The following is a 15,313-nucleotide window of genomic DNA, read 5'->3' as shown; positions in this document are numbered from 1 at the left end:
AAACCCTTCAATTGTTATGCCTCATGAAGTGTGTTTTTAAGTGGTCCTCTGCTTCACACTATACCTGTGACGGCCGTCTGCGAATCTGGGCTGCAGTAGGAACAGCACCCTGAGTAACCCCGAGACCCTAAACCCCTATACAGGGATCTGGAATTGTAGCAAGGCCCAGGGGGTAGCTGTCTAGTGGAGCAGTGGACCAGAGCAGGACGGCAGCCAAGGGGTCAAAACTAAAACCCGTAATCAAAGTCAGGAGGCAGGAGTCAGAGGCCGGAGGGCAGCAGAGGTACGAAATCAGCAGACAGAAGGAGAGTCAAAATTCCAGGCCAGGGTCAGTAAAACCAGGAGGGCAGCAAGGTACAAAATCAGCAGGCAGAAGGAGAGTCGGGAATCCAAGCAAAGGTCAGCGTCAAAATATCAGAATAGAGGCAGAGGTACAAAAACGGCAGGCAATAGAATGGTCAGAAATCCAGGCTGAGGTCAGAGTTTAACTATAGCAAATTACACAGTAGCACGCAGGGGAACCAAGAATATATCCGGTGGCTTGCAAGACCAGTCCCAAGGTATTTGAGGGATCAGGTCATCCCTCACAGGTTCCCGGATGGACCGCCCCCAGGACCAGGCCAGACGGACATGCAGTAAGCCCTACATGATTGACAGAGGGGCGGAGCCTGCAGCCAACAGATGCCTGCGCAGGGGCCTCTTCTCTGTCACCACCCTCACCCTGAGGCGAACCACGGCGCCTCCCAGTGGTCGAGGCAGGAACAGCCGTCCCCGAGTCTGACGGCGACGTGACGGCCCGACACCTCCTAGTGACCGAGACCGGAACAGCAGGCCCCGAGTCTGGCGGCGAAGTGTCAGTCCGGCGCCTCCTAGTGGCCGGAGCCGGAACAGCAGGCCCTGAGTCTGGCAGCGAAGTGCCAGTCCGGCGCCTCCTAGCAGCCAAAGCCGGAACAGCAGGCCCTGAGTCTGACAGCGACGTGACAGTACCTATTTTTAGAAAGGTTGACGTTGGGCTGCTTATAGATTTTCCACTATTACAATCATCAGCATTCAGCTATAATACATTGGACAATGTAACAGCAACTGCAGAATTCTTCACTAACGCCATCAAAGGAAAAAGAAACCATTACATAGTTCAGCTTACAAAAATTAATGGGGTTGTCCAGTACACAGATAATCTCTTTTCACTTGCTATATTCCCCATGTAAAATAAACAGGTTGTACTCAGCTCCAGTGCCGTCGCCATTCCAGCGATGTCGATTCAGAGTCGTAAAATTGTTATATTACATGGGACCTGCAGCCAAACAGCAGCCAGTAATGGAATTTCCCACACAGCTTTTACCATAAAGTGAGACTAGGGACTTTTTTTTTTTTAAGTGGCGGAGGAATACAGTGCGGAAGGATACCTACCTTCCGTCATTGGATTCCTGCAGCCCGTAGAGAGCGGCAGCATCAGCTGATGCTGCAGTTCTCTACCCAAGATCGTCGTGGGACACACTCGTGGACTGCTTCGGATCATGGGTGAGTATTTTTGTGGTTTGTTATGTTAATATTTATTCCGTAAAAGACAATGGCTTCGGGGAACAATGTGACAAGTATTGGTAAGTATGTTATTCTATGTTATATGTACTGTATGTCTATGTATGTATTGTATGAATGTATTGTATGTAGCATGCATGTAGTTTGTATGTAGCATGTATGTAGCATGTATGTAGCATGTATGTAGCATGTAGTATGTATGTAGCATGCATGTAGTATGTATGTAGTATGTATGTAGCATGTAGTATGTATGTAGCATGTATGTAGTATGTATGTAGCATGTAGTATGTATGTAGCATGCATGTAGTATATATGTAGTATGTATGTAGTAAGTATGTAGTATATATGTAGCATGTAGTATGTATGTAGCATGCATGTAGTATATATGTAGTATGTATGTAGCATGTAGCATGCATGTAGTATATATGTAGCATGTATGTAGCATATAGTATGTATGTAGCATGCATGTAGTATATATGTAGCATGTATGTAGCATGTAGTATGTATGTAGTATGTATGTAGCATGCATGTAGTATATATGTAGTACGTATGTAGTATATATGTGGTATGTATGTAGCATGTAGTATGTATGTAGTATGTATGTAGTATATATGTAGCATGTAGTATGTATGTAGCATGCATGTAGTATGTATGTAGCATGTATGTAGCATGCATGTAGTATATATGTAGTATGTAGCATGTATGTAGCATGCATGTAGTATATATGTAGTATGTAGCATGTATGTAGCATGCATGTAGTATATATGTAGCATGTAGTATGTATGTAGCATGCATGTAGTATATATGTAGTATGTATGTAGTATGTATGTAGCATGCATGTAGTATATATGTACTATGTATGTAGCATGCAGTATGTATGTAGCATGCATGTAGTATGTATGTAGTATTTTTTTTTTTTTTTTTTACATTTAACACATTAGCCGGATGATGGGACTACTACTGTCCCATCATTGGCTAATGTGTCAATCACTGTCATGGTAGCAGGCATCGCCCGATGGGACTTGTAGTCCCATCGGACGATGCCTGCACGGACCCCCGGACATCAGCGCAGCCCCCCGGCAGGCCGGCACAGCCCCCCGGCAGGCCGGTACAGACCCCCACAGGGTGCACAGCCCCCCAGCAGGCCGGCACAGCCCCCCGGCAGGCCGGTACAGACCCCGGGCAGTCCGCACAGCCCACCGGCAGGCCGGCACAGCCCCCCGGCAGGCCGGCAGAGACCCCCGGAAGGCCCGTACAGACCCCCGAGAGGCTGTACAAGGGCAGGAAAGGGTTTTTCCAATTCCGATACCGGAAGTCTCATAGACTTGAATGGGACTTCCGGTATCGGCATCGGCGATACCGATACTTTTTTTAAAGATCGGCCGATCCATTCCGATCCGATATTTTGAAGTATCGGACGGTATCGCTCAACTCTACTGATGAGTGATAAGTGAGCGTGCTCGGATATTGTGTTATCCAAGCATGCTCTGGTGTTATCCGAGTATTTCGGGGGTCCTCGAATAATATGCTTGAGTCCCCGCTGCTGCATGTTTCACAGTTGTTTAAAAGCCATAACACATTCAGGGATTGCCTAACAAACCGCCAATCCCCACATGTGTTGCGTCTAACAGCATGCGTCTGTCTAACAGCCGCGAATCATGCAGCCGCAGTGACTCAAACATATTAGTCGAGCACGCCAAAGATACTCGGCTAACACCAGGGCATGGTCGGATAACATATTCGCTCATCTTTAAACCTGACTCCTTGTAGGAAATTTAGACTTTGAGTTCTGCATTTGCTTAAAAATGACTAATCCTCAAGCAACACTTATGATCTTGTTAACTAGTAGTGACACAGTTATGCACCAGCCCTGAAGCTCACTCTATAACTGTACTACTATGATGAGACTTCCATCGGAATATTAAAGTCTGACAACCATATCATGACTGGTGCAATTATTTTATGTCTTCTCTTCACACATTCTTTTAACGTTACAAAAGAAATAGGAAAAATATTTTGGTTAAAGAGAAAGTTGATTTCTTTTAGAATATGTGATATATAAACTATTATAAAATATTTTTGAAGTCCATAAATTTACATAAAATAATGTAGTTTAGGGGTGCAGTTCTGAAGTAGGGTGGCCAGAATGTGTAGAATAACTTGAAACCTAAATTTGGACTGAGAAAATTTCTTTTAGGTAAAGGGGGTGAATTTCTCAACCACAAGGTAACTCAAGCATAGACAGACTACACCCTAAGGTAATCTGCACCTTAAACCACTGTTTACCTTTTTTGGTGTGGTTTTCATGCTGATTTAGTCTACTCCCTACTATGAAGGTCTATTTGCCATTATACAGTATGCATACTGGTTATTCCCATGTGGACCTGGCCCACCCTTGCTTGGGAGGGTTTATGTATACCCATGTCTTTTACCACCATTTTTTATTGTTCTCCATGTTTGAATAAAGTCTTGTATTTTTTCATTATTTGATGTGTCAATTGTCCTTTCTTGGAATCTTTCCTTCTTTCCCCCTACACAAGTACTGCCCATACAGTGGGGCTGGGGGCACAGATCTGCACAGGGGCCCAGCGGGGGAATCCCCTGTTACCCTATGGGCCAGTCCGAGCCTGAGTACAAGTGAATATAAGAAACTTTGTAATTTCATAGTTATATGTTTCATTATCCATCTATCAGCCACTTCTTTATCCCCTCCCTGCCCCCATCCCCGCCTCCTGAATTTTTCTGTTGACTTTGGGAAAACAACTAAAATCCATCTTGCTCAGTATGAGACTGACTCCACAGTGATGTATCAGGTTACAAATACAATTTTAATCTATGGAGCAGTAGGAGGAGAAAGGAGCAGATTAAGCTACAAGTTGGGTTGATAAACATAAGACCCCACATCTAAACTCATAATTCCTTTGCAGTCTAAATGAAGATGGTGAAATTCTACCAAGCTACTTTCAATATTTTTCATTTATGCAGCACAGAAAATCAAAAACATTCAATGTGGAGCCGAAAATAATTGTGTTATTAGTGTGCAAGCCAAACTTATGGACTGTTAAAACTTTTTCTAATTGGCCATAGCACTAATTGGCCTCATCATAGATATACCAAAACTGCCAGTACTGTACATATAGGAATATGGGTATAGCATTAGTTTCCTTTTCTTGTGGCACAGACGCAAAATAATCTTCCTCATGACCTTGCTCTGTCTTTTTGAGGATAATGAAGCAATAAGTTGAGACTTTTTCACATTTCAATGAGGAACAGTTTTTTATATGTCTACAAGAACAATATTAGTTTTTTCCCTCAGACATCCTTTTCATCATGTAAGGAGACAGAATAATGATTAGAACATTGGAAATGACATCTTTACAGAGAAACAGACATTAATTTATTAGGAGTATAAAAAACAAAAAGGTATCGGTGCCTTATAAATTATAAAAAAAAATAATAGTGACACTCACTGCCAATTAATAATAATCACACACTGACAATTAATAATAGTGACACTCACTGCCAATTAATAATAATCACACACTGCCAATTAATAATAGTGACACACACTGCCAGTTAATAATAGTGACACACACTGACAATTAGTAATAATCACAGACTGCCAATTAATTATAGAGACACACACTGCCAATTAATAATAGTGACACATACTGCAAAATAATAATAGTGACACTCACTGCCAATTAATAATAATCACACACTGCCAATTAATAATAGTGACACACACTGCCAATTAATAATAATCACACACTGCCAATTAATAATAGTGACACACACTGCCAATTAATAATAATCACACACTGATAATTAATAATGTGACACACACTGATAATTAATAATAATCACACACTGCCAATTAATAATGACACACACTGCCAATTAATAATAGTGACACACACTGACAATTCATAATAGTGACACTCACTGACAAATAATAATAATCACACACTGCCAATTAATAATAGTGTCACACACTGCCAATTAATAATAGTGACACACACTGATAATTAATAATAGTGACACTCACTGACAATTAATGTACCCATGTCGGAGACGAGATCACACTGAAAAAATAATATTGTAAAAATTAAGTTACTGTAGCAGAAGGTTTAGACTAATTGGATCTGTACTAGCTATATGCTTGGGCGACTTTCAAATAACTGTAAGCTAAACATGTGTTGTACTGGCTTCAGATTCTGAAAATATGATTAGCATTTCAGTCTTCTTCTCCCTTTTATGAAGGTCATATTGCACAGCCTTTTTTCTCACTATGATTGGTTTAGTTTAAATCAAACACATCTTTCATTTAGGATAATTTAATGGCAGAACATGCAGTCTAACAAATGCAACAGCAATTAGTTGATGTGAATATGTAACTGCAAATTGGTCAACAGCCAGAATTCAGGTTTTCTTATGGCAAGACATGGTTGACGTCCCATTAGATAGCTTTCTCAAGATTAGTCCAAAACGAGCCATGCTTTCCCCCAACGTGAGAAAAATTCATCTCCTTATATAGTAGTCTCAGCCTTGTACAGATGTCCACCCTTCCCTGATAGCTAATGCTAGTTTCACACTTGCGTTAGGAGGCACAACGAACGGCCGCCGTGCAGCTCCTCCCCCGCCGCGCCCCCTCCGGTCAGCTCCTCCTGTGGGTGCATGACACTGCATGTGACCTGCATACCCTATCGTTAGCATTGGGTACTCAGGCCGTGCGCTGGTATGCTTTTGGTGGCCATGCGCCCTTTTGACAGTGCACCGACGTGCGCCAAACGCACCATGTTGCATTTTGGTGCACTTGGCGCACCGTCAAAAGGGCGCATGCACCAGCAAAAGTGTACCAGCGCACGGCCTGAGTACCCAATGCTAACGATAGGGTATGCAGGTCGCATGCAGCGTCTTGCGCCAATAGAAGGAGCTGACCGGGTAGGGTGCAGCAGGGGGCTGAGCTGCATGGCGGCCGTGCACTGCGCCTCCTAACGCAAGTGTGAAACTAGCCTAAGTAATACAATTTTTCATTCTACTAATTCAATACAATTTTGAGCCATCAAGTAGAAAACATATGAGTAAAAAAGCATTATTTTAAACACGGTGGCCTATTATTTTGATTGCAGACAGGTGCCATCCATCAAGAGCATTTATCTCAAGCTGTAAAAAAAAGAAAAACTTTTTTTGCAGCTGTGTTTTAATTTTAATCTGGGAGCCTACAGGTCATGAACGGTATCCATCAAGGGCATTCATCACATAGATCCAATAAAAAAAATGCTAAAGTTAATTTAAGGCTTCCTTTGAACATGCACCTTGGGTTCTGTAAATTCTGTAAAGCGAAGAAGAAATTAATAATTTGTTATCCAAATTTGATAAACCCTTTAAATATGACTCATTTGAAAATAATAATAAGGAACGAGCAGAAAAGGGCGTATTCACACTAGAATATTTCTTTGTAAGAAGAAATCATGATGATCTCCCGCATTTCTTTGGATCAGTTGTCTGATCCATGATAAAGAAAATCTCGCCAAAACATTTAATGATGCTTTTTTTGCATTGAGGTCAATGGTGTATGTATTATTCAACTAAAGAGAAAAATCCATCGATCCGGCACATCAGAAAAAATTTAACTGTTATTTGTTACTCAATTTGTTTCTCAGGGGGTTTTCTCCTCTACATTTATTTGAGAGGTAACTGCCCACTAGAATAATGGTAGAGCATAAATAGGTTTCTGTAACAAAATTATTTAATGATAATCTATCAGCTGATTCATGCTGCCCAATCCACAGGTAGGCGATTCAGAGAAAATGTAACATGAAGATCTATCTGAGACCATAGCTAGAGACAAGACTAGTCCAGTGCTGTGCTTGGCCGACTTCTCTTAGCGCCACTCCAGGTGATTGACTTGTCTCTTGATATGGGAGACACCTTTCAATCACCTCTAGCGGTGCTGGGAGAATTGATACATTTTCAAATTATATTTTCTATGAAAAGCAAAAGCATTTTAGAGAAAGGTATATCTGGCTACAATCATGCAGTCAGGATCTGATTCATGGGATCCACTTAGATGAACACGTAAGGTGGGCTGCTCTGCTAATTATGATGAGTATAAGGTTTTCTAATCACAACGCGTTTCAACACCGTACTGGCATCTTTATCATGTGATAGAAACAAATATTACTTTTTTTTCAGTAGAGAAAGAAGCCAGGTGTGGAAACTCATCAGTAAAAAACATATTTATCATCATTGTTGAAGAATCGATTCACTCCAGCAGCATAGCCCACCTTATGTGTTCATCCAACTGGATCCAATATCTCCTGGAACATTTATCCACCAGCCATGGGGTAGCAGCAACTGTGTTTCTTCATAGGAGTTGTATCTGTCACAACTCCACCAGGCAAGAGTAAACAGCAGTCTCCTACTCCACCTCCATAGGGTATCACCCTATTGTGCGCTTTGCTTCCCACTTCTAAATTTATTTAGGGTCTTATTCATGTTGCTTATGGTTTGGCCAGCATGAATCATCTGTCAGGTTCCCTTTAAGTGGAGTATTTTAAGTTAAATTCAAGTATCAGCAAAGTGTGATCCGAATCTCTCAGATGAAAAGAAAATGGAAAAAAAAATATTTCACCATCTTCTCCATTCTGTGATCGGTCTGATCTTTCCACACAATTATTGACAAAGCCAAGTGTGAACTAAATATTTGATCAAACGCTGGGATGCAGAGATTTTTTTCTCTGGCAGTCTCTGTGCACAGCCTCATAGACTAAGAATGGTCGGAGCACACGCAGAATGAAAACACGGTCATTTGCACATGCGCTAAAGAATATTTTTATGTTTTCATGTGGATCATCAGTCAGCAAAAAGAAAAAGAGACATAGCCCCATAAAATATAATCTGCCTGAAAGCTGTCCATGGAAAAAAAATGACACCAAATGGATGACAAGAATATGTGAATAACATCTTACTCATAGCACTGGTGTCTATGGAGTCTGAAAGTCTGCTATGCCTCTCGATATATGGAAAAAAAATTATTGCTTGAATGTCAATTATTTGGTGCCATGTGTTTGGCCATAAGCAGCAACTGAACAGTGTTGCCCTCTATAGGACTTTTTGAAATTCTCTCTCCTACAATCCACCAGGAGAGAACTTATGCAAAATCCCAAATATATATAAACATTGGTTTATATTTTAACATTTATGCAAAATCAAAGAATATATAAAAAAACACATAAAAATAAGTACAAAAAAATATATGTTAGTAATTACTGTATATTCTGTGACAACTTTCCACAGGGAAAGGAAACACTTTTTATCTTTGAAAGAAAGAAAGAGTAATTATAGAAAGGTATGAACAGAAAATTATTGCGGAGGAATAAAAATAACTTAATTTTGACAGCATTTCCACTTTGCAATGCAAATGGAAGGGCACATTGAAAGGCCATCAAAAATTGAGCTGCAGTCATAAATTAAATTCTGCTTATTGTACAGTCTGAAAGTTGAAAAGAGAAAAATGTAAGGATGTATATTATTGAAAGTCGAGGAAGCTGCAATGGTGACATTTGTGAACAATAAGTGAATATCCAGAGATTAACTTTACTTGCTAGGACACATATTTATCAAGAAATTGTCTTCTGTTTATGTGTGACAGACAAAAATAAATCTTTATAAATAATTCTGAAATGTGGTGAATTTAAAGCAACTCTCAAGACTTCTGTTGATGACCTTCTTTTTCTTACTGGTTGTTAAGCCATCGGTCATTATTAATGATTATTCATTGCTTACTAAAAATCCACTCTGTATGCATTGCCTAAACTTAAGCCTGTAATATAATAGTGTTTATACACATTAGCCAATTAAAAGCGTTAGAGCTTGGAGGAAGAAGGAGAGTGAACCAATTATGAGACAGGGGGTGTGTCTCAGACAAACCCAGACATCCTGTAGACAGTGCAGCTAAGCTGTAGTCACAGATCACAGCTCTGCCTTGGTGCTGAGCTATAAAACAACCGTATTTTATCCAGTGAAAAAGGAATTTTTTTCTGATGCTCAATGTAAATCTAGAATGCATAAAATGTTAAGTCACTATACAGTTTTAATGCTACAAAAAGAGACAGCGCTATGGATCATGTTTTGTTTCAGGAGAATGCAAAGGCAGAAAAAAAAATGAGCAGAAAGAAAAAATATGGTCAACTCTTTTTAAAGCACGACTGGCATTCCCACCACTCTGTTTAGTACAATCGTCCTCATCTGTTAATCATCACAGCAATCAAGCAATGCATATTGTATTCTCTGTCTTTAACCAAACTCAGGTTTAATGAGATGAAAAAAAACCTTCATGTTATCAAATTGTCAACTACAGCATATAAAAGACTGTACAAATCTACTTAGTACCTCTGCTGTAAAAAAATATATGCTAATAGTATTTAGCTGTCACAGGAAAATCCTGACCAGATTTGTTGGATTTGTATGTCCAAATGCCTTGCTTCTGCTGAGTTGGCTTTCACTCTCTTGTTAACACGCAACTTAACCATATGTGCATATGGTGTCTTTGTCAAGCGGATTCCACATGGATCATGTCTGGAAAAGAGCTAAAAAATGTCAAAAAGAATTAACAAATGCATTGCAAAGTCAAACGACTTGCTGTGCACATGCTCAGTCTTTTGTAATTTATTTTAGCCACTTCAGGTTTGGAAAACCGCAGCTTAAAGATGTGACCTGACCACTCTTCAGGTGGCTTCCGCTTGGAAACCGTCTCTATTTTGTATGTAAAATTTGAAAAAAAAAGACACAAAAATGACTAAAAATGTGACAAAGAAGTCGCTTCAGAAAATCAATTCAGACGTTTCTGCTTCAAAAACTATACTGGTATGTCAACATCTATAAGACGTTATGTGCACATACCTTAAAGTGGATTTCAGGCTTCTGTTCCTGCTGCTTTTCGTCAGACTTTGTTGATGTGGCTTTGGTATGTGACCACTGCAGACAATCATTAGGCTCAGCGATCTCAAACTGTCTTCCTGAGGCTTATCACTGGGTGTAATTATTGGCTGCAGTGTGTTGTAGATGTGACATTACCTTTGCAGCCATGTCAACAAAGACTGTCAGGGAGCAGCACAGAGGTGGCCCAGACACAGCAGTGGGTAATTAATGTTGATTTTATTATTTTCAAAGAGATCAAGGCTTTAATCTATTTACAACGTTCCCGACTTGCCGATTATCCATTTTCGTACTTTAAATTTTCTTTCCTTGCTTCCAAGAAACATAACTTTTAAATTTTTCCATCCACATAGCTGTTTTTTTTTTTTGAAGGATGAGTTGTAGAATTTAGTGACACCATCATTTTATCATTCAGAGTACCGTAAAACAGGAAGCAGGAGACAAAACTGTGGTGAAATTGCGCAAAAAAATGCAATTTCGTAATAGTTTCCTGTATTTTGGTTTTACGGGGCTCATTGTGCAGTAAATCTTGATTCTTCAGGTCGGTACAATCACAGTGATGCTAAACATGTACAGGTTTTTTTCAAGAGGTGAAAATGTTTCTGAAATTCACAAAAAAAAGCAATTTGCTTTTTTCGAAACCCATAACGTTTGCATTTTCTGCGTTAATGGAGCGGTGTGAGAACTTGTTTCTTTTGTGCGCCAAGCTAATATTTTGGGTTAGACACTACTTTTAATCACTTCTTACTGCATTTTTTTTTTACCGTGGTGCAGTGACCAAAAGATTGCAATTTGGGCATTTTGATTTCCTCTCTCTTCACAGAATTAACCAGCTGGTTGACTTCATTCAACATTTTTATAGATCAAGCATTTACAAAAGCGGACGTAAGTTTATTTTTATAATTTTTATCATTTCTTTTATTTTAAAGGGGTAAGAGCATGGCCTTCACAGGAGTGACATAATGGCAAGAACTAGGGTGTTCAGCAGACCCGTGGCTGCCATATCAACCTATCAACCTGCAATTGAGGGGGAGTGGGTGGCACGTCCAGTTTTCACACATTAAATGGCAAAATCAGAAATTGATTACAGCATTTAGGGGTTAACCAGCCCAGTTCCACTCATTGCTGATGCTGGCTGACGTTAGAATAGCTTCTGAGCTTCCATCACAAAAGGGGACCTGACTTATGACTTAAATGTACATCATATGTCTGGGAAAAGTTAACCCCTTACCGACATATGACATACCTTTGCGTAATATACCAGCTCTCTGTACCACCTGTTACAGAAGGTGCATCATTTCATGCACCCATTGGCACCCTGCGATGCAATCACAGGGCACCGATGAGTTGCTCTGACAGCCGGGGGTCTGCTGAAGTCCCTTGCGCCTATCATAATGGTAATCCTATGAAGAGCAGCTTATTGTAGCCCCCATTTTTTTTTCAACATATAAAAAACAAAACTAAGCATGTTTGAAATCTCCGTAATCGCACAGACCTGGAAAATCCTATCGCCAGGTCAGTTTTAGCATGTAGTGAACATGTTAAATGCAAAAAATATACAACTATTGTGGAATTAAATTTTGATGTACTTTGAATTTTTTTTCCCACTTTACTCTACATCACATGATAAAAAGAATGGTGTAATTCTAAATTACAACTTGTCCCGCAACAAACAAGCCCTCATCAGCTATGTCAACAGGAAAATAAAAGAGGTATACTTCTTGGAAGAAGAGGTGAAAAAAGCAAAAATGCAAAAATGGAAAATAGCCATGACGGGAAGGGGTTAAAGAGTTTTTCTGTAATAAAATTATTTTTCTCTTGTGCTAATTACATCAATGTGTGGCTGAGCTCAGTGATTGGCTTCAATAGTCACATGCAGTGTAGTTGTGATATCACTGCCGCAGCCTATCCATAAAGACCTGCGACAGCCTCGGAGGGGCATCCCTGGAATACCAAGGAGTGAATATTGCAAACTTTGTTATTTTTTAACCCCATGAAGGCCATACGAAGACATGTAATCACAGAAAACTTTAACCCGGAAAACATCTAAACATCGGAGACATTGCATTTCAAACTTGAAAACAAAAAATTTAAGGTAAGCTGCCCACCCCCAAGTGTTTACTCAGAAAACATAAAGTACAATATTATCGATCATTTTTGAAAAAGAAAAAAAGAAAATTCTTGTAAAATGATGAGCACCAGCTTTTGAAAAAATAATCTTCCATTAATTTTGCATCAATTTCTATATAATGTTATTAAAATCTGATGCATATTTATGCTCAGAAAATGCACAATAATGTAACTACGGTATCTGATCGTGAACTACATTTCTTGATCCCTTATGCTGTAATATTTCTATGCATGTAAATGTATATAGGCATTACTTAATAATTATAATTTGTTAATGGAATTTATGCATTTAGAAAGCCAATAGGATCATAAACAAATGTTTATATGTTTTTTATCTCTCGCTCCCACCCTAAATATATACAGAGGGAGCATGAGAGATATATGTACTGTTAATTTTATGAAGCCTTCTTAGAACATATACATTTAAAAGTGTCACCACAGTTTCCAAGTCAGAATTACTAATTATATTTCTCCCCTGGACAAAAATCTGTCAACTACAACTCAAGTTCTAATTTTTTTGCAGTTAGGCTACTCAAATGCAAAAATGCCAGCTGACCTGTCTAAAGGTTGTTGAACGGGTTATCAAACTTTATCTACATATAGGCAACAGTTTATGGTCTATGCGTCTTAACATTTGGAATCTGCACCAAAATAGATATATTCATGATTCTACCAGAGACTGTGACTTGTTTGGATGGATGATCCCAAGCAATCATCTCGTGTGATGACAATATGTAGCATTTTTAGTAGACCAATCACCACTTTTCTATCTTACATCTTTTTGCTTAACCTGACAAATTCAGTGGGTAGCCCAATATTTCCTCTCAATAATAAATGATCAGACTGTTGGACTGAGGTTCCTTGACCCCAAAAGTAGAAATGATTCTACCAGACCACCATTCATTTTTTCTCCTCCATTTGCATGTTACACTTTATTTGACATATAATAAATGTGACATAAAAAGTTAATTGTCAGTGAACACACAGAAAATAGATTGCGGTCAGTAAATTTGTTCCAGAGTCAGCTTTGAATGGACTTTTGAGGTCCATGCATTATTGCATCAGAGAATGGACGTACCAAGACATTCTCTGGAAATCTGGTGGGCCATTCTGCCTCTAATGTGGCTCTGAGCTTCTTTACACCAATATGTAACCAATATACTGTAATATGTCTGTTAAATATCAGAAATTATTGGTAGAACAATATGTAAAATTTGTGAATATCCTGAACAACCACATTGATTTATAAAACGTGTCATTTAATTCATAGTTGGCAATTAAATTTCCAAAGGTAAACTTACCTTCCAATAAGTAGAAATTCACCGATCACACGCAAGCGCTTCATTGCCATTAAAAGTCCTCTCACTGTCATTCCCTCACAAAAACAAACCACCACTCTTGCTTTCGGCAATCTCTCGCGAAGTTTTTTGAGTAGTCGGTCAAAACTTTTCTCCCCTGCATTGCTGTATATCTTGTCTGTGTGGGCAATGCACAGTCCTTCTTGTGCAGCAAGTTCTTTAAATGCCTCCATCCCACTTTCTCCATAATTTCCTATAAAATAAGAATGACTTTAGTCTTTTGCACTTCTTTGTATTTCTCCTTATGCTGTGTTTCAGATATTTAAAATTCATGATTTTTTTTAATTATTTGACATTAGTCTTCATAGCTGAAAGCTTGCATAGACATAAACCATTGAACCAAGCATTGCACTCACACATAACATGTCTAAAAATGATTCTACAGTCTTTCTGATGGGAAATCCTTGCCCAAGGCATGACATTAAAAATATAAGGACATTTATAGCACAGGTCCTAGTTTTGCTTTTAACAGCTGAATAAAAAAACAACAAAACAAGCTCACCATCTACTTGAATACATACTAATGCCGGAATATAGTAAATAATCAGATAGGAAAAAGATGAAAGAAAGCTGGAAAACAGTTTTAAAAATTTTAAAAAATTAAACATTAATTTCCTTTAATTCAGCACTAATAAGACATGATATTCTAGCTTACTGATGGTCATAGAAATGTAGGAAAAATACTTGTAAGACTATGGAACTTTGGGTAAAACAATTTAGAAAAATATATTAACCTAAGTATATACCGTATATACTCGTGTATAAGCTGACCCCCTAATTTTGCCACAAAAAACTGGGAAAACTTATTGACTGGCATATAAGCCTAGGGTGGAAAATGCAGCAGCAACTGGTAAATTTCAAAAATAAAAATATATGCCAATAAAAGTAAAATTAATTGAGACATCAGTAGGTTAAATGTTTTTGAATATCCATATTGAATCAGGAGCCCCATATAATGCTCCATACAGTTCATGGTGGGCCCCATATAATGTTCCATGCAAAATACACCCCATATAATGCTGCACAAAGGTTAATAATGCCCCCATAAGATGCCCCATAGAATAATATACCCCATATAGTGCTCCATAAAGGTTATGGCCCCATAAGATGCTCCATAGATTATGCTGCCATAAGATACTCCATAGATTATTCCTCCATAAAATGCTCCATAGATTATGCCCCATAAGATGCTCCATAGATTATGCCCCATAAAATGCTCCATAGATTATTTCCCCATAAGATGCTCCATAGATTATTCCCCCATAAAATGCTCCATAGATTATGCCCCAATAAGATGTTCCATAGATTATGCCCCATAAAATGCTCCATAGATTATGCCCCAT

The 15,313-nt window shown here is 38.9% G+C and overlaps 1 protein-coding gene across 4 annotated transcripts in view; it reads right to left on the bottom strand.

Annotated features, from left to right (window-relative positions):
• Nucleotides 1-15,313, bottom strand: part of GRM1 (glutamate metabotropic receptor 1) — a 649,343-nt gene that overhangs the window by 401,103 nt on the left and 232,927 nt on the right. For all 4 annotated transcript variants that reach the window (XM_073557671.1, XM_073557674.1, XM_073557670.1 and 1 more), the window contains exon 3: nt 13,914-14,163. In XM_073557671.1, coding sequence (XP_073413772.1) covers nt 13,914-14,163 — 250 coding nt within the window. The remainder of the gene's footprint in view (nt 1-13,913; nt 14,164-15,313) is intronic.

This window comes from Dendrobates tinctorius, unplaced genomic scaffold (genome assembly GCF_039654945.1).
Source record: "Dendrobates tinctorius isolate UK_male_01 unplaced genomic scaffold, ASM3965494v1 ptg000250l, whole genome shotgun sequence".
NCBI lineage: Eukaryota > Metazoa > Chordata > Amphibia > Anura > Dendrobatidae > Dendrobates > Dendrobates tinctorius.
The sequence above is the reverse complement of the archived record's forward strand: the minus strand, read 5'-3'. Positions and strand labels throughout refer to the sequence as shown.